The following is a 24337-nucleotide window of genomic DNA, read 5'->3' as shown; positions in this document are numbered from 1 at the left end:
TTCATTTGTTACTATTACGGAAAAATCAGAATCTGACATGTACAGTATTGTGCAGGTAATAATAGTTTAGGCTGCAATTCTTTACACACTTAACTTGTAGTTACGTTCCACAGAACATAATGGAACTTACTTTTGAGTGGACATGCATAGGTGAGCATAGTTAGTCATGGAACTAACCATGCCCACCTTTGAATACTTGTTACCACTGGTATTCTGGATCAAATCCTGTAGTTCCATCATTCAAATCCTGATTTGGAATTTTATGAAGGTGCGGTATAGAGTATGTCTTATGATAATGACATTCTTTGAATATTTGAGCCTTTCTGTACCAAACCATCTGCATTCCTGCAGCATTTCTGGCATCTTTGTGCTATAGTTTAACCCTTCATGCTGAAGCACCACAATTTTCATAAGAACCAAACTACCTGTAGTCTTCTTGTGCTCTTTTAACCTCTTTTCCTGCAAACCATTTTTATTATCAAGAGACAGATGCACATGTGCAGGAATGACAATTTATAAACCTCAGAAATGGGGGGGACGGGGACCCAACAACACCATATGCTATAGTATGGGCCTGAGCACAACACATGTGTGTTTTGTGGGGTGGGGTAGGGTGGGGGACAGAATTTCAAAAGCAAGCAATTGGCAAATGGAAACAGCCAACTCTAAATAAATAATAAAGGCAGAAGGAGTTTCTGAAGATATCCGCCATTCAGGGTTGGGAAATTGCAATACTGCACGAGGGGCTTACACATGCTGTATTATTTAGTCTCTCATACATACATGCTTGCACGTGTGTACATTTTATTCCTTCCCAGTCTGTCTTTTTGAAATTAACACTGCCAAGTTCTCCTTTTTACCCTATTAAATGATGCTATCCTCTCCAAATGCCACTTTTCATTTTAAAAGGCACTTTATAATGTATCTTAGTTTCTGCACCAGTTTTTGAGGTTTGTATGGGGCAGGAGTGTCATTATTTTTCTGCCCTCTGTGTTTATTTATGGAAACTATTTTGTTTTTAGCTTTTGAGGGCCTCAGCGCTTGGAAAAATGCAGGCAGTCTGATCCTCAATGTATTTTGCTCTATTGGGCACACTGCAAGTGAAAGCAGCTCTGTTCTGGCCCCAATGCCAGTGTCCCATGACACAAGTCGCATGTTCAGGGATCATATTTCCCAATAATATATGAAAGGATCTTATTCAATGTTACTTACTCAAATCTTCTGATAAACTGAATTCACTCTGCTCTACCAGGCAGACCTTTGTAACTATAACCAGATGTAAATTACCCCCCTATTAACATTTTAAACATGTTGAAGTCACCACCACTTGGGGATAAGCTAGACTTTTTTAGTACAGGAGTGTTGGCTCAGGATTACTAGAACTTTAACACAGGGTTTAAGACAGTAGTGTTTGCTCTCAGTTGCCAACATTTTTCTTGCAGAACTCCTCTGCTTTTCATAGCACAGGCAAAACAATTCTGATGCCTTCTTCCCGACACCAAAAAACAAAACAAAAAAACCACCTCAAGACTATTTTCTCTAGTCAGTGTCATAGCCCAAATTGACTAGGATTGAAGTAAAAAAATGAAGTATTTGCATTTCTTGTGTAAATCTTTTTTCTGATCAGTCAAGCACCATCTCTTGGTTAACAGTGAGTTCTGTTTAGCATTGCCAACTTTCTGTTTGCCTTTTTTCTGCTTTTAAAATGTGCATGTTAACCAGGCATTCAGCAGCTAAAGCTTCCCTATCACTCAGTGCCTATGCCGACACAAGCTGCACCTGTTGGATTTCTGCCTGCCATTAGGCTTGCCAGCCTCTCCCACCCACCCATATACACCTGTATGATAAATGGCGTGGTGGTGGAGAAATAAGCTGGTGAAATTTTCCCTGACATGCAGATATAGCAATAGAAAAGCTTTATCTGCTAAATTTCTGCTTTTCTTACACAGCTGTTAAGATGCACAGGAGCTCTGCCAAACAGAAAATAAAAGGTAGAAACCTGATGTGTCTTGTAGCGATTATCAGTATAGGAACCTTGCCAGCAATGAGGAAAATCCAGCAATATTAGCTCTTATGTTTTGGCTTGTCTTAGTGACACACAGTTACACTCAGACTTCTATTTCTTGGGTGACTGAGGTTTTCTAAGGTCCTTGTGGTGGCAGCTTATCAGCTACATCAAGGAAGTTGGAGAGTACAGTAAGAAAAATCCATGGGGTTATGTAGGTAAGGCAACTCACCTAGATGCTCTTTCATAGCTATCCAAACTGCCTTTAACCTGGGTTGTTGCCCAAGCCCTGGGGCTATTTTCCATTGCCTTGGCATGCTTGTTGAACATCCTAGCCTGGGTGCAGGTATTGTCATCACTCGGCAATGACCTTGATGACTTCCTGAACTGCTCAGCTGTCTGTTTTGCTGTCTGATCATATTGCTAATTAACTGGAACTCTGATCCCCCCCTCCCCACAACACACACCCCTTTATGCTGTGCACGGTATGTGAATGCAACCAGGAAACTTTTCCCGTGCCCTGGAAGGTGCCTGAGCGCCACGACCATGACCCCTGGCTGAGTAGGAGTGAAAGAGTCGCTGCGCAATGGCTTAGCCAGCTTTTTATTTTTGTTAATAGGTTAATTAAAATTCCGCCTTCCTCTTCACCCTATAGTTATATTTCAGCCTTGGAAGGGAGGGTGCTCTGGAGGGCACAGCTGCAGGGCAACCTTTGCTGGTTTCCATGGGAAGACTGCAAGGGCCAAGTCTTACTTTACTTTTTTGTGTGTGCGTGTGCACACGTGCACGCTCTGTTATGCATATCCAAAGAGGGGGAAAATTAATGTGTGTGCCACATTAGATGTGATGTGCACATTAATGCTTTTCTGGGAACAGATCCCTTTAAACTCCATGAAAGGGATGAGATGGGGAAGAAGTCACATATATTTTAAAGGAATGACCCCATACGTGAATTTGCACTATGTCTGATGCAGCATGCATCTTTGAGAACTCACAACTACTCAGCTAAAAGACACCTGAGATATATATTAGGGACCCATTCTGCTCTGTTGGCTGTAATTTGTTTTAGCTGGTATTTAACTTTGATTTATTTTTAATTTTTAATGGTGAACAGCAGATCATAAATCTTTGCTGTAAATTGACCTGGGTTCTATAAAACGGGAATACCGACTTGTTCTGAGGTGTTTTGTAAGAACTGGTAAAACACAAACACATTCTGCATAGCAAATTGCAGCAAACAAGCAGCAAGCAAACCAATTCTGCACACTGAGGATGTAGCTACGTGGCAACCTTTAGTCCAGCACATTAGTGGACAACTAGAAGGGGGGGGGGGATGCATGTTCTTGGGAAAAGAGATAGTTCCTCACTCCATATACCTACAGAATCTAGCCTGCACAACTAATTTAGGGTTGCCAGTTTAGCACCACAAAAAGAGGACAAACGTTGGGGGGGGGGGAGGAAATGTGCAAATGCTAATATATATGTATAGATGAAAATTTAGAAATAATTACTAGAATTGAAATTGAAATATATCATGCCATAGCAGACCAAGACTGACTAGCTGACCCTTATGCTGGCTTAGTTTTCATGGGCAACTTCAAGGTCCCTGTTGCTCTCCCTTCTTCTTTGGGCTGGCCTCTGTAAAGTGGGACACATGGCCACCCTATACTCAGTGATTCACTTGCTACTCCCAACTGGTTTGTACAGGGATAGTTGGGGACTGGCAAAGGACCGGCACCAGCTGAAATGGTCATTTGTAAAGACAGGAGGAATTGAAGGTCTTTAGACAGAGGCTGAAATGCTGCTACCTGCTAGGGATGCTCTAGCAGGGGGTTGAGCTAAAGTAAATGGGAAAGATGTGTGTGTAAACTAGCAGTACAGCTTAAGAAGAAACAACAGCATCTATTAGAGCTGAAAGTAGATTAAAAAGAAAGATACATGATTTAGTCACAGGCTAACTCTCTGCAGGAAGAATTCCACAGATAGGTGCCACCACTGAGAAGGTCATCTCTGAAGCAACATTAAAGGACTCTGTACACACGGAAATACCAAGACTGGTGGCATGTCACAATATGAGTCACAGGGCTTGTTTCAAACATTTTATCCAGCACCAAAAATGGTCAGCTGATATCTTTATCTTGAGCCCAGATTGTCATGTCGTCAATTGTTAGGGATGCATTTTAGGAGGCGTGTGGTGATTCACAGTCTGGGTGTTCTGAAAATTCAAACTTTCTGCCTGTCAAGCGGATTCTCTGGTAATAATTACCCAGATGTGCAGACATTCAGGAAATGCACCTAGAAGGCGTCCCTGTTTTGGAAAAGTTAATGATCCTTGTAACCTGCATTCTCATCCACCAAGACTCAGAGACAGTCTTACGTGCTATGTAAAGATTATTTTCTTTTAGCGATGTAAGGGGCATTTCCCACTGGAGCCAAGAAAGCACAGCTTCCTAATGGAATAAAGGGGCCTCCAGACTGTCAGTATTTGACAGGAGGGATTCAAGCTCATAACAGAACCTTAAGTTTTCACAATTAAAACTGATTAAAGGGCTTTGTTGCCCTAGATCACACCATACATTTAAAGCACATCACTTCCCCCAAAGAATTCTGGGAACTAGTTTACCCACCACAGAGCTAAATTCTCAGCACCCTTTAAAAACTACGGTTCCCAGGATTCTTTGGGAGAAGTGGTGTGCTTTAAATGTATGGTGTGAGCAACAAATCTACTTTAAAAGAAGGATTGGACTTAGAATGTGTGGGATATACAGAAATCAGGATAAATGCTCGACAAATAGATATTAGAAATAAGGATATATTTATAGGAAAAGCAACAAAAGTCCATCAAAAGGTCATTGTACACGGCCCTCTTTAAGCTTGTAAGCTTTGGTGTGTCCAGTTAATGCCATTTGTTGTAAAACAATAACCACCAGATAGGAATGTATTGGCACAAGGATGTTTGAAGTGACGTCTGAAGCCAATAACTATTTAAAGTTGCAAAGCATGTGCACTCTCCCTTTCCAGTGCTGGAGTACATAATGGTTATGACTCTCTGTCTGTTCATTTAAAACAGGAATGGGTAACCTATGGACCACCTGATGTTGTTGAATTCCAACTCCCATCAGCCCAGCCAGCATGGCCAATGGTCTGGGATGACAGAAGGAGTCTGTCAACATTTGGCAGGCCACAGGTTCCCCATTTCTGGTTTAAAAAGTGAGACCAAACAGGTTGTTTCTTGCAGCCAGACCACTCTGTATAATGACAGTATAATACTCCACTTGTTATTTCTGTAAATTTAGTATTTAGGGGAAAGTGTGGTAGGAAAGGGTTGGTAACCATCTAGATAAGCCCACAGCATGTTTAATTGCCAGCCTATTCTCAGGTCCCATGCAAATAGAAAATGCAGAGCAGGGTGTGCATAAGTTGTGTTCTAGTTAAAGATATATATATGTATGTGTTCCTTATGGCTTGGACAGCTGCTTAATCTATCAACTTGGGCAGGTTTTCTAATATGCAGGCAGGAATTTGTGGGGCCCACCCAATCCCCCTGAAGTCCTTACATGTTTCCAAACACCTCTTCGGCTAACCGCTGTAGATGCTACGTGCAAAAATGTGTGCAAAACATGTGATCAGTAAAGTCTAGTCTCCTTCCAGAAATCCTGGCACTCTTCCCAGTGGGGTGAGGTTTTGGAGAAAGGAGAGATGGCCCTCTGACATGCCAGTGAAGAACTACTCGGAGCTTGGGACTCTGACACTTTCTCTTGGAAAAGGTCATACTGGAAAGGTCAAGAAGATGGCCCGGTTTGTTGGGTTTTGTGGGAAATTCACTCCCAGTGAGCTGATGCAGAACCTTTACTTAGATAGCTACCCATTTAGATCTAGGCATATGGTAGGACTGCAGGTGGTATTATAAGTTTGGGAACGGAAGTAAGCAGAGGAAATCAACAGTTTATATGAGAGAATTACAGGTTTCCTATAAAGAGAGCCAATGAGACAGGGAATAACTGGTATTTAGAACACTATTCAAAACCCAGCACCCTGCAATTTAAATACTGGTTTGTTAAAATGAAAGTTTTGTCTTTCTTGCTCTGCATGTTATAATAAACCTGTAATTCTTCTATAAGGAAAAAGTGATGCCTCTTAAGTAGTTAAATACCTTCTTGCGGCATCATTACCCTACACACTCTTTACTGCCTTGCCAGTTGCTTTGATGTTTAGCCTATAGTTTATGGTCAGAGGGGCAATGTGGTATTTTACTTAAATAATGGACATGGAACATGTTACCCTTTCTGCACACTTTTCCTTCCAAATTACACTTCATTGAAAAGAAGAAGAAGCAATCTTTGTTTATATGCTCCAATTTGTTTGCCATATAATGGCTCACTGGATGGCTTGGGTAACAATCAATACCAGATGCACGTTTCAGGAAGGCAATAAGTGATCCCACAGTAGTAAGTTCTCAGTGCACCAGCTCATCTCATTGAAACGGCATATGGTTTTTGTTGGCCTTAATTGGTCTTCCTATTGGCTCTTGAAATGAAACACTTAGGTATGTGGGTGCCTTGCAACAAGTCAATGGATGTGTGAGAATATGCATTGTGTACATTAGGCCGAATCCCGTCTCTTTGCTGTTTTTCCCCTTCCCAGTAAAGAAGGGGGGGGCACTTTGATGTGCAAAGAAATGGAAGGAATGAAGAAGAGACTGTTATCTGTGTAAAATGAGGCAATGAATTTACTGATATGTGGTAAATGGATAGGATCCAATAGAACAGTGGGTCACATTGACATGAAACTGATTCAAATACAGCGGTACCTCAGGTTACATACGCTTCAGGTTACAGCCTCCGCTAACCCAGAAATAGTGCTTCAGGTTACGAACTTTGCTTCAGGATGAGAACAGAAATCGTGCTCCGGCGGCACGGAAGCAGGAGGCCCCATTAGCTAAAGTGGTGCTTCACGTTAAGAACAGTTTCAGGTTAAGTACGGACCTCCGGAACAAATTAAGTACTTAACCCGAGGTACCACTGTACACAGGTGGAAGCACATACTAAATATTATCATTGGCCGGTATCATAATGAAGCTCATACAGAGGAACACTTGTTTGAAAGCTGCCTTAAACTAAGATGTCCATGCATGTCAAAAATGTACACATTGAGGAGAAATCACCACACATATCCCCGCATATTTAAATTTAGCTCTGTCTGTTGAAAGGCTAAGTCTAAGTTTTGACCAAATCACAACAACGTAGGTAATTTGTTGTAAGAGGCGCCGGCTTGATTATGTATCCTGCATCAGGGCAAGACTGGGCTGGCAGCACTCAGAAGACAGTTGGACCTGAAGAGCACACTAAAATATTATTTATTGACCTTATGTCCCACACCTGCCTCTAGAAGGAGCCCTGGGTGGCAATACACAAGAATATACCACTGAGAAAACAGCTGCTTCTTATGTGAAGTTGTACCCCAAATAGGAAACCTTCCTGTCTGGGAGGGTCCTGTGGCTAGTCTGGGTGTGGCCAGTCCAAAATCTGAGAATACCCCACTGCTTGGGGAGATGCTCCAACCTCGAGATTTGTGACTCAATTACAAGGGACTGTTACAAGGTTCCTGGTTCTAGCCATGGTAGTTCCAGCCATACAGTATACCCTATGAATCTTATCTTCTTCCGGTACGTCATAATCTCTTTACCCAGAGGTTTCGCCTGCCCACTTTATGAATCTCATCACAAACATGTTTTTCATCTTTGATGAAGGCCAAGAGCTGTAGCCCTTCCCCTTGTTTGACACTTCAAACTTTATGAAGAAGCATGTTTTTTAATGCATTTCCTGGCAAAGTCCAAATAGGAAAATGTAATATCACAAGTGCAGAAAGGCAACTTTTCGAACTGACAGCCTTCCCTCTGTTTTTTTTTTTAAATACTGCCAACTCAGTATGCCAGTTATCTAGATTCTTCCCACCATACACAACACATTTTTGTTTGAGTCTGTCTTCCCATCCATCGTACTTGGACGCTTTCCTTTCATTCTGCCCAAATCATGCTCCTTTTCATACTGTTCTGGTTAAATCCATAGTTAGTTCAGGATACTTGGAATACACATGCTCTGGCTAACAACATATGCTTAAATTTTATGGCCCAGGTAGCTGCCTCCTATGTGCAGTTCTCTCAAATAGGTTCTGAGTATTCTCTGTTCCCTGTAGAATGAAGGAAAGCTTTTATACAGCTTGCGATAAGTCCTCTCTCATTTGTCTTAGCCTGGTTTTTCTGCTTCCTTTATCTCTGCCACCTGTGTGCCACAAAGCATTCACAGCAAATACCCTTCTTTCAGGCACAGACCAAGCTGCATGCAAAAATTAAAGCCTTAAGTTAGCAGGCTGTTATGGGGAGCTCCATTGAAGAACTCACTGGGTGGATGAGTTCACACAATGATTTAACTGCATCTAGAACCTGCTTATGTGAAATCATTATTATGGATCAGATCAGTCTCTCTCTCTTTTTAGCACCAGCTAAAACCAGTTGTTGTTTTTTGCTTTAGTTTTATGCTGCCAATTTTTGTTTTAATAAATATGTATTTTCTGCCCTGGGACCTTTGTGTGAAAGGTGTACTATGAATGCTCTAAATAAAATAAAAGTTACAATATGAGATAAATCATGCAGGACCTTCACAATTAGGTCTCAATATGTTTTTTGTTTAACTTAAAAAGGGTTATAAACAGTGGCAGCAGAGGACAGGTTCTTTAACCCTTTCCCCATAATACAGTACTTTTCCCAATCCAAATCCCCCCCTCCCAATATTCTCTTAGCACAACAGACAAATAAAGGGGCACACAGAGTACACAGCTACTAAAAGAAAGGTTAACATAGAGAGAATTTTTGAGCTATATTCCCAATGCTGTGGTTCTGTTTGCGCAACAGACTTCCATGTGCAAAACCGAGCTTCCGCTTCCTCTCCCGCTCTGCACACCTCAAAATATGCTCCAGAGTGTTGGGAAATACTCTGGAGGAGATTTGGGGGCGGGCATGAGGGAGGAAAGGAAGGGGAAATGGTGTTGCACAAGCAAGAGTCCTCTCACACAGTGTTGGATACAACTCTCTCCATCTTCATTTATCAACAATCTATTGCAATATAATTCTATTCCAGTATGCAAGTGCTTTGATAATACCTTGCTTCCTAACCCATTATATTCCGTAAAAGTATACTTGGTGTGGAAAAGGCCAATAGAGAAGACAGACAAGAGCAAGTACTAGTTTACACAGCCCACTATTACACTACACGATTCTCTACCACAGGGTATATTGATGGCCACCACATCTCCCATCAGCCACCTCCCATCTGTTTTTTTAAAAAGCTGTATTTATGATAAATTAACAGTTAATTTAACATAAATGCAGTTTCTCTAAACCATGGATGACAGGAGCTATAGTCTAAACATCTAGAGGTTTAATTTAATATAAATACAGCTTTTATAAAACCATGCCTTTCAGGAACTTCTGATACAGATCTCTAGCTACAGAAGTGAGGTCACATTAGGATCTCTAATGAAAACCGTAGGGAGTATAAAAAAACCCTCTTGGCATTTGTTAACTAGTGAGTGTTTCAACTGTTCACCAATTCTTTTTTAAAAAGTATTTAATTTCCCCCCTAGAAATAGTATAGATAAACTAAACAAAATGAAAACATAAATTAAAGAAGACAAAAAACAACCAAAACCACGCATATTAGAACCCCAGCTCGGTACTTGTTTTTTCAAACCAAATTGGAGGCATGGGGCCCTAATCCAGACCACAACAGGGGGTGGGGACTGAGGGTAAAGCCTTCTGCTTGCACAGCAGGGTCCTCATCCGGACTGGACCCCCTGTACTTGCAAGTGATAACAATAAAAGCTTGCACTCAGTGGCAAACTACGTGATTAGAGTCACATAGAATTTGGCCCTTAGTGACAGTTTTCACCAATTTTGGGCAGGGATCAGTGAGAATGATTTCCTGCATGTACAGCTGAGTGTCCCAGAAAAATAGGTTCACCCGTTTCCCACTGATGATTCCCATACTTATTGTTGGGCATTATGGGACTCTATCAGGGCGAGCCCAAATACACATGCACAGAATTGCCATCTGATGAACAAGGCTTATCAGAATGATCACTATAATGGATTTCTTTTTCCCAAAACAGTGCTTTAGCCACACTGATTCTTCAGAAATATGAGAACTTTACAGTGACTTTTCGCGATCTCTGGTCATAGGTGCTTCTAAAAACAGAGCTTGCCCCAGATGTTTTGCTGGTTGAGGTGGAGCAACAACTGGTACCCATAATCTGCACTCACCAAAACCAAGGTGTGTAAAACCCAAGACCAGCCAAGCTATTTTGGCACCTGTGGCAGTAAATACTAGAAGCCCCATTTCCGCCCTTTCCCTGGCAGTAAAATATAATGATAACCAATTAAATAACCACCAATTTGCTGTCCTTTCAGGACACCTGAAATCTGCTTCCTTACTGTGCCTAATGGCAGGGCCGGTGCTATCCAAAAATGTTGCTCAGTTGCAACCTTTTTCTTAGGTGAGCCTTTAAAAATGGTATGGTCTGAGCAGTTCAGTCCTATGTAGGTTTTTAAGGCTTCCACCTGTACCTTCCTCTGCAGAAGTTACATTATGTGCCTGGCAAGAACACAGCTGGCTTTGCCTCCTGCCAGTGCACACCATTCACAGGATCGAGCAGTTAGTGTTACTGACAGCTAAAGGCATTATCCATTCAACTTTGAACAAAAGAATCCCTGTCACTTGCAATAATACATCCACCTCCCCAGCTGTGCAAATGATACTAACCGTCACTGAACATCATTTTGCTTCTCTCATAAACTATTGAGGCTTGTTCTCCTGTCAGAATAGAATTCCCCTCTGCTCTTTCTGTACAGTCACAAGCTATGGAGTCAGCTCAACATGGTATTCCCTGCGGGCCATTTTTGTTATGTCTCTAATCTTACCCTCAAAAGCTGTTAGAAATCAGTAAATATGGAAAGATTGCAATCCACACTTGATGGGTCATAAGAGAATGCCATTCCAGTTGCAAGACAGCTGCAACATAGCTTCCCTCTCACCTTCCTGCTCCCAAGTTGGGCTGATCAGGGTCCAATCTTTGATATACAAATATATCTGAAGATTTAATACTTCCTAGCACCACACCTAGGAGCAATCCACACTTAAGCTCCTTTAGTTTGCAAAACATCCCTGTACTGGTATTTTTCACAAATGCAATTATCATCCATGAGAAACAACTCTGTATCTCCCTTGTTTGCAAAACCATTCCATGCTGCACGCCAATTTGAAGTGCAATAAAAAGTATGTGTGTCTTAAGTCATGTGCACTGTTACATCTTTATCACACAATATGGGAACTGGGTAGTACTTGAAAGTTCACCTTTTTTAAAAAACAACAACAGCAACACCACCATGCATGCACACCTCCACAGTTGATCCAACTTAATGGAGAAAGTGATTTCTGGGTAGGTGGGGCATGGAAGTCTCAACACCCACAGCAAAGACCCTGTTACCCCAAGGGTCCTTTCTGTATGTATGTGGGAGAGGTCTCTCCAACCTGTTCTGGGAATGTAGCCTTTTCTCCCCTGCTCCTCCCCTAAGTTAATGGAGAGACCACGCTAAATAAATGGGATTGTTTTTGTATATGAAATTGTTTTATGTATGATTAGAAAGAAAGAAAGAAAGAAAGATATGAGAAGATATAAAATCTCATTGGTTAGCCCAAAAATGTCGAACTCCAGGCAGGCAGAGATTGAATGTCTGCCTGCCTTGAGCTCTGCACGTGTATTGGCAACAACCCAGCAGATGTTGGCTGCTAATGCAAAACCCACAGTAAAAGATCAGATGCAAGGCCTAAAGTATCACGATATTTATCTGCTGTTTTAAAATTGCAAGCAGAATTGCAAAGATATATACGTACTTTCTTTTTGGCACCCATGCTTTATAGCTCTGACTTGGAGAGTTGACCGAGACAGTCAACCTTTTTTGTGTGTGAATGTGTGCGGACTATTAATTTCCAACAAAAAACAAAACACTTTTTTAAAATATCTGCCCAAGCATATGGAAAATGTATATTTTCAATGTAAATAACTGCAACTATATTTTTCAGTGACAATCAGTTATTATTAAGAGTTGGCCTGTTGGGGTTGTTTTTGGACCAAAGCATAGCTGCCACGCTTATCTTATCTGAGATTTATACGCCTATCCAATTTAATATTACATAAATAATTACAAATCATCCGTGAGACCTTGTCAGCTGCTCTGATCCCACAAAATGACTCGACCCGAAACCCCAAAGTACTCAGAAACATTCTTCACAGAATGTTTTCATAGGCACCACTTCAAAGTGGCTGTGGTTTAAAAATATGCTGCTATTTTGGTGTCCACTTGTGTGGGATAAAATTTCCCATCAGTAATAGTAGGACCGTAATAGGACTCCAGAGGAAATGAGAGAGTTAAGAAGGGTGTCCAAGGTGTCTTTTTACTGGTTAGCATGCAGTATGTTGATGAAATAATATTTAGGAGCCTCTCTTTTTTTCTTGAGGTAACTGTGACTAACTGCAATCAAAGTCAGAAAACACAGAAGTTAATGCAAATTCAGAACCCAATGAGTTGTTAGAGCAGATCTTATATTTGATTCTTATTTATTTTTTACATTTATATCTCACCTTTCTTCCAAGGAGCTCAATGTAACATGCATATCCTCACAATACAGTAACTCTGAGAGCCTGTGACTAGCCCTCAGTTTTATGGCTGAGCAGGGATTTGAACCCTGCTCTCCCAGGTCCGAGCCCAAACCTCTAACTACTGCACCACCCCGGCTCTCTAATGGAAATTCTTTGAGGCTTTAGTGAACCACCATGCACGAGTAACAGACTACTGCTGGCTCACAAGCTATGTGGATCTGTCTAAAGCATTTACTGCCTCGTGTTAGTTTTGCGATGTTACATAAATCTATACATTTGCATGCATTGATTGCTGTTGGATTTTACGTAAGAACTCAAAAAAGCCTTATTCAGACATCCTATCACACATTAAGTGGTCCTTGCCTAATGGCAGCCAGACATGCCCTTCAGAGGTCACAATTTCAGTGGTAGTGTAGAGACCTACACACTTGCAACTTGGATGAGTGTAGTCCTCCTCCAAGGAAATTCTGGCCACTTGCTTGTGTAGAGGTGGCCAACTTGTGCACATCTGCTCAATGGGCCCCTTCACATTGCCACCAAATTCATGGCCACTGAGTGACTAGTGGGTGTTGCAGTGGTTGGGTTGTGGTTAACAGGTGAATTCTCATTACCTCCTCACATGTTAATGATGTGGGGCAGGGGGTTTGAAGAGGGCTTATGTAAATATATTTTGGAAATAAACTTCTGTATGTGAGCAAAGGATTTTTGAAATATCTCCCGATAGCAGGTGTGGGGCAGGGGGTTTGAAGAGGGCTTATGTAAATATATTTTGGAAATAAACTTCTGTATGTGAGCAAAGGATTTTTGAAATATCTCCCGATAGCAGGTGATGGGTTCTGCAAGAGAAACTGTGCCTGCATGTGCACAACTATCTGCCAAAAACGTATAGAGAGTTTATTTTTCGTGTCCTAAGTACTATGTGTAAATGCAAGGCAGTCATTTTGAAGTAACCACTTAGTTAAGAATAGCTCCTGTGACTTCTATGGAATTATTCTGGATTAAGTGGTTTGTGGATTAGAGCTCTGACCATTTACAACCTCCTCTTAAAATACCCTTTCGCTGTGGCCTTACAAATCAACAAATTGCATTTCTAGCAGGTGCAGCAGAGGCAATGAGCCTTGGTTCCTACCAGAGATCCCATGAGTGCCAGGCACTTAGTATTGAAATGCCAGGCAGTGGCACCTTCTTCCTTCATAGCATTCTATGTCACCTCTGTACCAGCTCAGCAGCACTAGTGGCTTCACTGTGGGATTTAGGAAGATTTGTTTACTTGCTCAATTATGCCCTTGTGTCCCATTTTGGTACCCTTAAAAAACCAGTTCTGGCAACAGACTGATCAAAATCACGTTTAGACTTGCTTTCAGGGATGGATGAACATATTTTTTGGAGACTACACACTAGTATTTATGCAGTCACTTAAATGAAGAAGAAACAAAGGAAGAGCCCCATATTAATCAGTACTTATTTAACTTGCTTTAGCCTACCTGCACTGCTACATTCTTTAATTTATTTTAATTGGTGTGTCTGTGTTTGTGTGTTAGGTTTTTACGGAATTCAATAAGAAGTGAGACTTCTTAGCTCTACTGTAACCTAGAAGGGAAAATTTAGGCAGGCACAATTTCTCCCTCCTCCTACTCTTCTTCTGCAAACCCAAATAGCTGCACCTGCAAGAATCTTTCTTTTCTTTGCCACTTTTAAAGACAAAGAGCATGATTCAATATTATGTTTGACATCTCGAACTGAGGCAAGACTAGTCTGCAAAATATGGGTGACATAGGGAAATACTGCTGTTGTTCATCTGTAAGAAAGCTGATCTCTGTGTCTCTGTCATTTTTGGCATGAGAATCCCTGGCACCTCTCAGAACACAAAGTCTAAGACTTGTGTAAATACCAGGATATGCCTTTTGAAATTCACACTCTCTGCACAAACATTATTGTCCCAAAGAGAAACTTTCCTAAAGCCCAGGTCACATTCTGAACCAACTTCCATTCTTTTCAGATCTGAGCAAAAGCAATAGAATTGCATAACATTGAAACACTATGTTGGTTTTCATTTGTTTGTAGGACGGGGATGAGGGTAACCAGCAGTTGAATCTAGGATTGCCACAGAAATGGAATTGTGCTTGAAATGTGTGCCTCCATGGGATAAAACTTGGGTGCTGGCAGAGCAGACCAATCTGTCAGAATCTGAAAACTTAATACAAAACTAGTCCTCCAAGCAGCACTATGGGTTGGTAACATCACCATGCTGGGACTCATCTATGCCCAAGCATGACACACAGAATCTAGCTATGGATTCATATTGGGCCATAGTTGATTTCCTAGATAATGCTGCAAACTCATTTCTTAGGTCAGGAAGAATAAAGACGACAGTAGCTGTTTCATAAGGCAGGTTCTTTTGCTTCAAAGCTGTCATGAAATTAAATATAAAAGCTTGGCTTTTGTTTTAGGCTGTGTATATATTGCTTACAGTCACTTTGGCACTGAAAAACGAATTTGTGTCATGTTCAGAGGTATGTGGACTTTACAGAAGCCCTAGGCAATTGGGTGAATGTCTCCTTTAGTAAATAAACTTCACCATTATCCCTCTTTTTAAAGGAAAAGGTCAAAAGCCTGCATTTGAGCCAAAGCAAATTCTAATCATATTCCTTGCTTCCCTTGGGTAAATATTTATGAACAATTAAAATCTGGGTCAGTAGAATTCACCCATGACTGATGGAATCTGAAGATAATATTCACAGGAAAAGAGAAATTGTAAAAGCATTTTGTTACCCTTTATTAAAGTTACAGAGAAGTAGTCTAATTTGGCCCCTATCCTGCCCTCACCCTTGCATATATATTGTGGCTTTGGCTTATCTGTATTTGCAGAAGGAATTTGAAATTACAGAATGTGCATCCCTCTCTGAGAAATTCTACTAGTCTAGAAACTCTAAAACTCCTCAGATGTCCTGGCTTAGAAGGAACCTTTCAATCTGACTTTAGGTGAAATTAGGTGACAAATCTTAATTTATACAATTTGTTTGATAAAAGCCAACACGGTTATTTCAAAGTAGCAGGCCTTAGTGGGTCATCTTCCTGTTTTTGTACAGAAATAAATTCTCTCCCTTCTCCAGCAGTAAATGGTTTCCTATCCCATCTCATCAGCAGAGTCAAGTCTGCCTCTCACTGGTCTGTGAACGAAACTTGTTAAAGGTGCTTGGCAGATGAGACCTGTTGAGGGAAGGGATCAAGAAAACATGCTGATTCAAGACATCTATGGTATTTGGGGTGAGTCCATCTTAGCATATCCATTTACTGGGAGTATGGCTCTCTAGCACTACCAATGGAACAGTATAGCCACATAGTAGAGGGGAAAACTTCTGCTAGGAATTTTCTCTATTTCAAGTGTAAGCTAAGTAATCGTAAAAACCACACCCTGGAAACTTGGCTGTTAATGATAATTTTCAAATTTCCTTTGATATCTGACATGTATGTAGCAAAAGTACAATTATGCCCTTGGACACACACACACACACACACACACAGAGAGAGAGAGAGAGAGAGAGAGAGAGAGAGAGAATCTTCCCAGCCCTGTAGTTTATGTTATTCATTAAACAGTTTTGGTTGGTTGTTTCTAAGAACATTTATAAATCACAAACTTGTAAGGAAGTATCATGGCAGTGTTCTGTAAATCTTTTAAACATTGTAAGATTATAAAATAATAAAATACAGAACAAAAGACCAACACTGAATTAAATTAATTACATAAAAATACTTGGTGAAACAAAAATGTTTTCAGAAGCTGATGAAATATTAAATTGTAGGGGCCTGTACGATTTCAATAGGAACAGTGTTCCAAAATACTGGTGCCACTATGCTAAAAGTCTACGTTTGCATAGAAATTAAATAAATATGAGACAACTCTGGGACAGTTGATATGTTTTGTTGATACATACTGTCTTCAGTGCTGAACTAGAGGCCAGAGATGCTATTGACCTGGTGCCAGCGTTGTTCATAAACCCTTCTCTTTTCATTACAGTCATCAGAGCCAAGGTAGTGGGCAAGAAGCTTATGAAGGATGGACCTTTTGGAACCATGCAATATACTGTCAAACAAATGAAGGTACGTACACAATCATACTGGATTGAGACAGCAAAACATTTCAAATTGTGGTAGAAATGCCATTATCTGAGAATAGATCTCATGAAACTCCATCATATGCTAACTATGAATGAAGGGATTAGTCTAGTTTTGGACCAGTTTCATATATGTGAACTCATATATTTGTTAGCATCAATTTGCTAATTATTTTTTTTAATAGAACATGCAAATTTTCCTAGTACTTTTTAATGTGTTGCTTCTCAAAATGCATATTTTTCTACTTATTTTACCCTATTAGCACTGGAATAAAATCTTCCTTTGGTGTGAATGGGAGCTCTTTTTCCAGTGCAAATAGCTTGTGTGGCCGGGGGTGGGTGGATCTGGCTTGGGGCTTCAGTGGGATAGCCAGTGGCGTAGCATGGGGGGTGCCAGGGGTGCCCAGCCCCATCGTGCCCTCGGCCCGCCCCTATTGTCAGAGCGGCCGGCCAGCCTCCGCCTGCTCCTACCTTGCCCACCCGAGGACTGTGGCAGCGCCCGCCCCCGTGGCCACCTACCTCTGCCTCGCCCATTGGCTTGCCTCCCTCAGCCCCGCCTCTCTCCGATGGCCGCGGGGGTGTCCTGCTCGGCGCCATCGCCTTTTTTCAGGAGGTAGGGAGGCTGGACAGGGAGGTGGGGTCGGAAGCGGGCAGAGAAGGAGGGGAGCTCGTAGCCAAAAGGGCTGCGCCGGCCGGCAAAGGGCCGGGGAAAGTTTGGAGAGGAGAAACGCACCGTCATGATTTCCCGGTGGAAGCGGCAGGATTAGGGATGGCGAAGCGTAATTACGCACGAATTTCACTGGGTGAGAGCTTCGGGGATCGATCGGCGGAAATGGGAATCAATTGGAATATGAGAGAGAGGGACCATCATTCATAGGCATAGATTTGTAGGGTTAGGGGGCGCAAATTACTTGCCTTGCCCCGGGTGCTGACAACCCACGCTACGCCGCTGGGGATAGCAAAGGGTTAAAGCCTACCTACCCTGTGGGTCCTGGTGCAAATAGTCCCACTAACCATGAACACATACCTGCTATTGTTAATTGTGGGAATAGTGTCTCACAATAGTTTGGCCCACAGCCTCTCAAAACACAAAGCTGACACATGCATGTGCGACAGTCCTTAGAAATAACTTCCCATTCTACTCCAGGTGCTACAGAACAGAATATTATTTGCCTTCTGGGCAGTTGTGGGTTGCTGCTCCCTATGCAGGAGGGGTAGTTGTCACTCTGACAACCTAGTTTAGAGACCATTTCACTCTGCAGCCAGGGCATACCATGAAAACAGCTCATGCATGCCACCTTTTTATGTAGGAAACCAGCTGTGTGATCATGCCAATATTTATTTAGACTATTTATAGCCTGTTACTCATTCCTCACCCAGTCTCAGAACAAGAAACAACATTAAATTACGAGAAAACAATATTTCATTTCAATACAACTTAATGTAAAAACCAACAGTATGCTATAACTATGTAAACAAACAAACAAACAAACAAACAAACAAACAAACAAGCAAACAAACAAACAAGCAAACAAACAACCAACTGCATCAGCCAAGTGAGGGACACAACTTTATCAAATGCCTGGTGACCTTTTGTCAAAATGCCATCAGTGTTGGTGCTTGATTGTACCTGAGAGGTGAGGACATTCCAGAGTTGGGGAGTCACTACTGTTGAGGCGGTTGTGAGTATTATTGTTATCCCATTTATATCCCACCTTCCTCCAAGGAGCTCAAGGTTGCCCCCCCCCCATTTTATCCTCACATCAACCCTGTGAAGTAGGTGAGGCTGAGACTGGTCAAAGGTCACCCAGTGAGTTTCAAGGCTGAGGCAGGAACTGAACCTTGGTTTCCCACATCCTGTTCTGACTGAGAGCAGCACCAGCCCATTTAAATGCCCTGGGAGCGGACCAGAGAGAAAACGTCAGCAGCCAGGTCTACTCCCTGGCCCCACCCCACAAGTGGCCATGGATTAGTGCAAATTCAAACCTGGGTCTTGTGGGAACCCAGAGAGCACCACAGCAAACAGGGAAAGGGACCAATGTCCGAAACAAACATTGCCTGGGTCTGGGGGGAGGAAGGAGCTGCTGTGCTGCTGGGTTGCAAGTGCCGCCTACCCTTGGACTGGGTAAGCGGCCATTGCAGCACAAGGGCTTTTTTTACTCATTTTCAAGATATTTGTTTGAAATGGAGGTGCATCTTGACACAGCCACCTGACTTGCCCCTCCACATGTTACTTTGCCACAAGAAATATCAGTTCAAGATCATGAACTCCAAATCTCTTGCTTTCTTAGCTGACAGTGCCAATAAATGCCCACATCCCCCAGAGTGAGCTTAAGCAAGGCAGTGACATATCTGATAATTATATAGGGGCAACTAATTCTTGGACCCTTTGAGCCTGGTTAGATTTTGCCTGCTGACTGTGGAGAGAGAGGGAGGGAGAAATAAAAGCGGCCTCATTGCCTTCACTTGCGCTCTCTCCTGAACTTTCTAGCCATGAGCAGCTTTTCCTTAAACCTGTTGCTCTGGACATTCCTTTGCCAACTGACCTCTTGTTATGTAATGTTAAAAATCTGCTCTGGTTTGTTTTTCTTGGCTGCAACATCTCAGTCATAAGACTGGTTAAAATATCTTTAGAAGAGGGAGAAAAAAGGAACAAATAGAGGCTCTGGCAGTGCTTGCAGAAATCTGAAACATATTAGACAAAGCAATGGTTTAGAAAAACAACCACTTGCCTGCTTCCTAATAACAGTAATTCTCTTTATAAGGCATCATCCAGCTAAGTATAAAAGCTGTGCAGCACCAAAGCCATCGCAAACTATACTTGCTGCCAAAACCAACCTCGACACACCTCCTTCCCTGGAGTGGAATTTTTGCTTGAAATCTCAGTTTCCCTTACTTTATTTAAAGCTGTGTAGCTCCACTGGTCTTTCTTTCTTAAAAAATAAAATCACTTGTGGGTATTGTGCTTATGGCAGTGGTTGATAACAGCTAGGGTCTGCATTTATTTGTGTAGAGGCAAATGACATCAATAACTTTTGTACAGGCTACATAGGAGCAAGCTAGAGGTTTTGGCAGCCCAACCCATGTGTTAAAACGTAGGCTGTGCTGAATTCCTATAAAGCAGGGATTGATCTGGTAATATAAAGCACCACAAGGTGTAAGCAGATTGGATCCCCAGGGTTTGAGAGCCTGTGTGGTATAGTGGCGAAGAGTGGTGGACTTGTAATCTGGTGAACTGGGTTTGATTCCCCGCTCCTCCACATGCAGCTGCTGGGTGACCTTGGGCTAGTCACACTTCTCTGAAGTCTCTCAGCCCCACTCACCTCACAGAGTGTTTGTTGTGGGGGAGGAAGGGAAAGGAGAATGTAGCCGCTTTGAGACTCCTTCGGGTAGTGATAAAGCAGGATATCAAATCCAAACTCTTCTTCTTCTTCTTCTTTGGACACATCCCTGTGCCAAACCTAAAATCTGCCAGGTGAATCCAGTGGTGAAACTTTTTGGTCAGCTAAGGATTGTTTCTCCCACATGACCATGTTCAGAGCAGTGATGTGTGAGATTATTCCCAGAATTCTGCTCTCCTCTAACTTTTACTGAGGAAGATTCCATTCCCTGTATGGCGGGCACAGAGAGGGCCCTACTGTGAAATAGAGGGAGGATGTTGTGAGAATGAGACATTTTGCCACTATCTGGCTACAGGACACAATGACTTATACTCACCCAAACACAGAGATTTGCTGATAAATATAGGAGACTGGGCTATGCTTGACTTCAACCTACTTAGCCTTACTGAGCAAATAGAAAACATGAAAGCAGTGCCATAGTTGCTTTAACAAATTTAGCTGTTAGAATCTACTTTAACTGCAGATTCCAATTTGGGCCTGACAGATTTCATGGTGAGTTTTATCCTCCATAAATTTATCTAAACCTCTTGTAAAGCTGTCCCAGTTGGTGGACCTTATTACATTACAATGTATTTCACGGTTTAACTATATGTTGAAACTGTACAGTTGCAGTAAACTGTACAGTTCCATGAGTAAACCTTTTGAGTTTGTGTTATGAAATATTATTTTCTTTCCCAACTGCATACTAAAGAGAACTAAAGAGAATATTTCTGATATGGCTTCAGTCCATGATGTTTTGTTATTGCTTGGGAATATAAAGGCAGCGTGTTCTGGGAATTGTCCAAAAGTACTGTAGCTGACCGTGCAACAAAGGAGGTCAGCATTACTACTGACACTGTTGGCGTCTCTACTCAATTTGAAAGGCACACAGCACATGCAGCTGCCAATATCTTCACTCCAGCCCATTCTAAGGCAGAGGATAGGAAAGTTTTTATAGCTGTAAGGGAAAGCAGTTAGTATTTAAACCATGAATTAAAACTCATGAAGTGGCAGCAACCATTCTGTCTCGTGACATCCGTCTTAAGGCCACTGTAAAATGAGATGGACCACATGATTTGTACGTAGATTTTTCCTGCACAGTCTCACCTAATCCCCAGGAATGGAGGATTGCTTAATGGAATGCTGAGTCAGTGGGAACTAGTGCTGTTCTAGCAGGCGCTACCAGGCAATGCTCATTAATACTTTGTTCTCTAACATTCATTTCCTAAAATACAGGACTGTGGAGACAGAAAGATTCTAAGAGTAGTAATGCTGCCTTCTTGACAAAATCAACAGTCTATTCAGAATTACTCCTGTGTTGGAGTGGGTGCAGGTTACGAAAGATCCCATGGGATTGTGCCCTGAACTAATAAAAGCTGCAGGATATTCTGTGTGTGTTTTTAAGAACAAAAAAACAATGATTAGAGCTTTCTTTTCAGGAGACTTTCCTTGTTTCCACAGGCTGCCCTTGTCCATTGTACAAGGTAGCAAAACATGCCCATCCATCTCTGAAAGAGAGTTTCAGCATGCCTTACATTACTATCCCAAACCAGAACCAGTTAATTATCATAAGCGCTCCCTTCCCAGCAACTTTGGGAGCTGTAGTTCTGTGAGAGGCACAAACATCTGGAAACATGAGGGGCATACATTATAATATAGTTCTTAACTCCTGGAGCTGAGGAAGTCATTCAGTAATGGAAAAGGGACATTACTGTGCTCTAATATTAGTGGTCCATTGAGTACACACACTTATGCTTGATGCTGTACAAACCCACCATCTGCCAAATTTCCTGGGGCCACCATGCTAGAAAATGTACTGCAACATATTAAAATGAAATACAGGGTTGCCATCCTGGAGTTAGCAGTTAGCTCAGTTATTTTTTGGTTGCATGATATTTTATTAAACACTCTCTCTCTCTCTCTCTCTCCTCTTTTTAAAGATGTACAGGGGTTTTGACAAGATGCCACATGTTCAATATATCTACACAGAGGCCTCTGAAAGCCTTTGCGGGGTCAAGCTGGAGGTCAACAAGTACCAGTATTTGATTACAGGTAAAGAAATAGCAGAGTTGTCTGTCACAGCTCGCTTGCAGGGTGTATTTGTTTCAACTGTATTTTTAGAGGAGTTGCAGCTTAGTGCTAGTGGATGTGGATTACAAGTATTTAACCCACAAGTCTCAAAAACTAAAGTTTTGATTTAACTCTGCTTCCAAAATTATCTGTGCCAATCAGGTGTCGTCTGACTGGAACAAGTGCAGGAGAAGTGGCTCTTAGTTTTACATTGTAGAAGACAGTATCTTATTAATGAAAATTCACACAAATTTGGGAATTATCAACATTTCAAAATTCAAAGTCAATTTTATTCTGAACATTTTCCAGTTGAAGTTTGAGAGATAATTTTTTTTTAAAAAGGATTTTCAATCTTGATGAATACCAAATTCAGGTCTTCTACTAACTGGTATTCTTTTCTTAATCTACCATCATTCAGAATTGGAAATATTGGGCAATATTTAGACTGGACACATGTGAAATTGAATTTTTCGCAGTCATATTCAGATTAGCATAATTGCCTAGGGAATTCCTCCCACCCACCTCATCTTCTCAGTGCTAATTATATAGGTGTTGAAGACACAAGCCCTGCATGAAAATAAGCAGGCATGACATAGTAGGATACAGTTCCTTACTATATTTCAAATGGTAGCCATGCTGTTGCTAATTACTTGCATGTGGGAGGGACTTTCGTATCTGGGAATTTAACAAATTATTTACACTTGAATGGCTCATTTGCAGTTTTATTTTCTAGGCCGAGTTTATGATGGAAAGGTTTACACAGGACTGTGTAATCTGAATGAGAAGTGGGATCGACTGACTCTCTCCCAGCGCAAAGGACTCAACCATCGTTACCACCTTGGTTGTGGCTGCAAGGTGTGTGCTGTCTACGGTGACCACTCCTTGAGTTGTCAACAACTTCATATATTGGGAATGGACTGGGAAGGGAGAGGCAATAGAAGGGGAACTTTGGAATTTTATTCTCTGTGAAAATCTGGGAAGAAAAGAGCAAAATGAAAGCTCTGCAAAGGCTAGGAGCTCAGTCACACGGCATGCATCTCCCGCAGGCTTAAGCAGGAGTAAGGAACCAAAGGGCCAGATTCCCTTCTGGGCAATCTTCTGGGGGCCACATACCAGTAGTAGGTGGGACCAGCAGCAAAACTGAGTGGTGCAACAAATGTAAATTCTATATTATCAGCAGACTAGTTTCTACATATACATTTCATGGTATCTTGAATCAAGGCAAGCAAGCAAGAGGTATTATCAGAGTCCATGGACACATTCCAGCCACACAGAAATGTTCAAGGATGGTGCACAGCAGGGACAGTGAGGGATGTGGCTGAGGATAGGATGTTGCCTGGGAAGAGTCCTGAGGGCCCAATAGAGAGGCCTGGAGGGCTGCATTTGGCTCCCTGAGGGACAGGGGCTTAAGGCTGCCAGGGACAGGGGCTTAAGGTAGTTCCATTAATCAAGGCACAGGTCAAGTTCAAGAAGATGATTTTTGGACCGGCTCATTACAAAAATACTAGAAATATACTTTTCAGCTTTACAATTCGGTTGAATTTCCCTGTAACCCATGATCTGAACTCAGAGGTTTCCATATTGACGTGCTACTTTTCAAAGGAAACAAAACAAACTAACCTAGGCACAGGACTTAAGTAAAGGTAAAGGGACCCCTGACCATTAGGTCCAGTCGTGGCCGACTCTGGGGTTGCGGCACTCATCTCGCTTTATTGGCTGAGGGAGCCGGTATACAGCTTCTGGGTCATGTGGCCAGCATGACTAAGCCGCTTCTGGCGAACCAGAGCAGCACACGGAAACGCTGTTCACCTTCCCGCCAGAGTGGTACCTATTTATCTACTTGCACTGTGACTTGCTTTCAAACTGCTAGGTGGGCAGGAGCTGGGACTGAGCAACGGGAGCTCACCCCGTCGCAGGGATTCGAACCGCCGACCTTCTGATCGGCAAGTCCTAGGCTCTGTGGTTTAACCCACAGCGCCACCCGCGTCCCCAGGCACAGGACTTACCAGGCAGTAAATCAAATCAAACTCAAATGTGGTTTAATTCTGAGCGGG

The 24337-nt window shown here is 42.1% G+C and overlaps 2 protein-coding genes across 5 annotated transcripts in view; one reads left to right on the top strand and one right to left on the bottom strand.

Moving 5' to 3' along the window:
* The window catches only part of SYN3 (synapsin III), a 173442-nt gene that overhangs the window by 92457 nt on the left and 56648 nt on the right, over positions 1 to 24337 (bottom strand). The window lies entirely within an intron of this gene.
* Positions 1 to 24337, top strand: part of TIMP3 (TIMP metallopeptidase inhibitor 3) — a 46941-nt gene that overhangs the window by 16786 nt on the left and 5818 nt on the right. For both annotated transcript variants that reach the window (XR_013394399.1, XM_028747499.2), the window contains exons 2-4: positions 16737 to 16819; positions 22154 to 22265; positions 23017 to 23138. Coding sequence is in view for 1 of the 2 variants with exons in the window: in XM_028747499.2 (XP_028603332.2) it covers positions 16737 to 16819; positions 22154 to 22265; positions 23017 to 23138 (317 nt within the window). In the remaining variant the exon portion in view is untranslated. The remainder of the gene's footprint in view (positions 1 to 16736; positions 16820 to 22153; positions 22266 to 23016; positions 23139 to 24337) is intronic.

This window comes from Podarcis muralis, chromosome 10, assembly GCF_964188315.1.
Source record: "Podarcis muralis chromosome 10, rPodMur119.hap1.1, whole genome shotgun sequence".
Classification (NCBI taxonomy): Eukaryota; Metazoa; Chordata; class Lepidosauria; order Squamata; family Lacertidae; genus Podarcis; species Podarcis muralis.
Note: the sequence above shows the minus strand (reverse complement) of the source record. Positions and strands in the feature narration are given on the sequence as shown.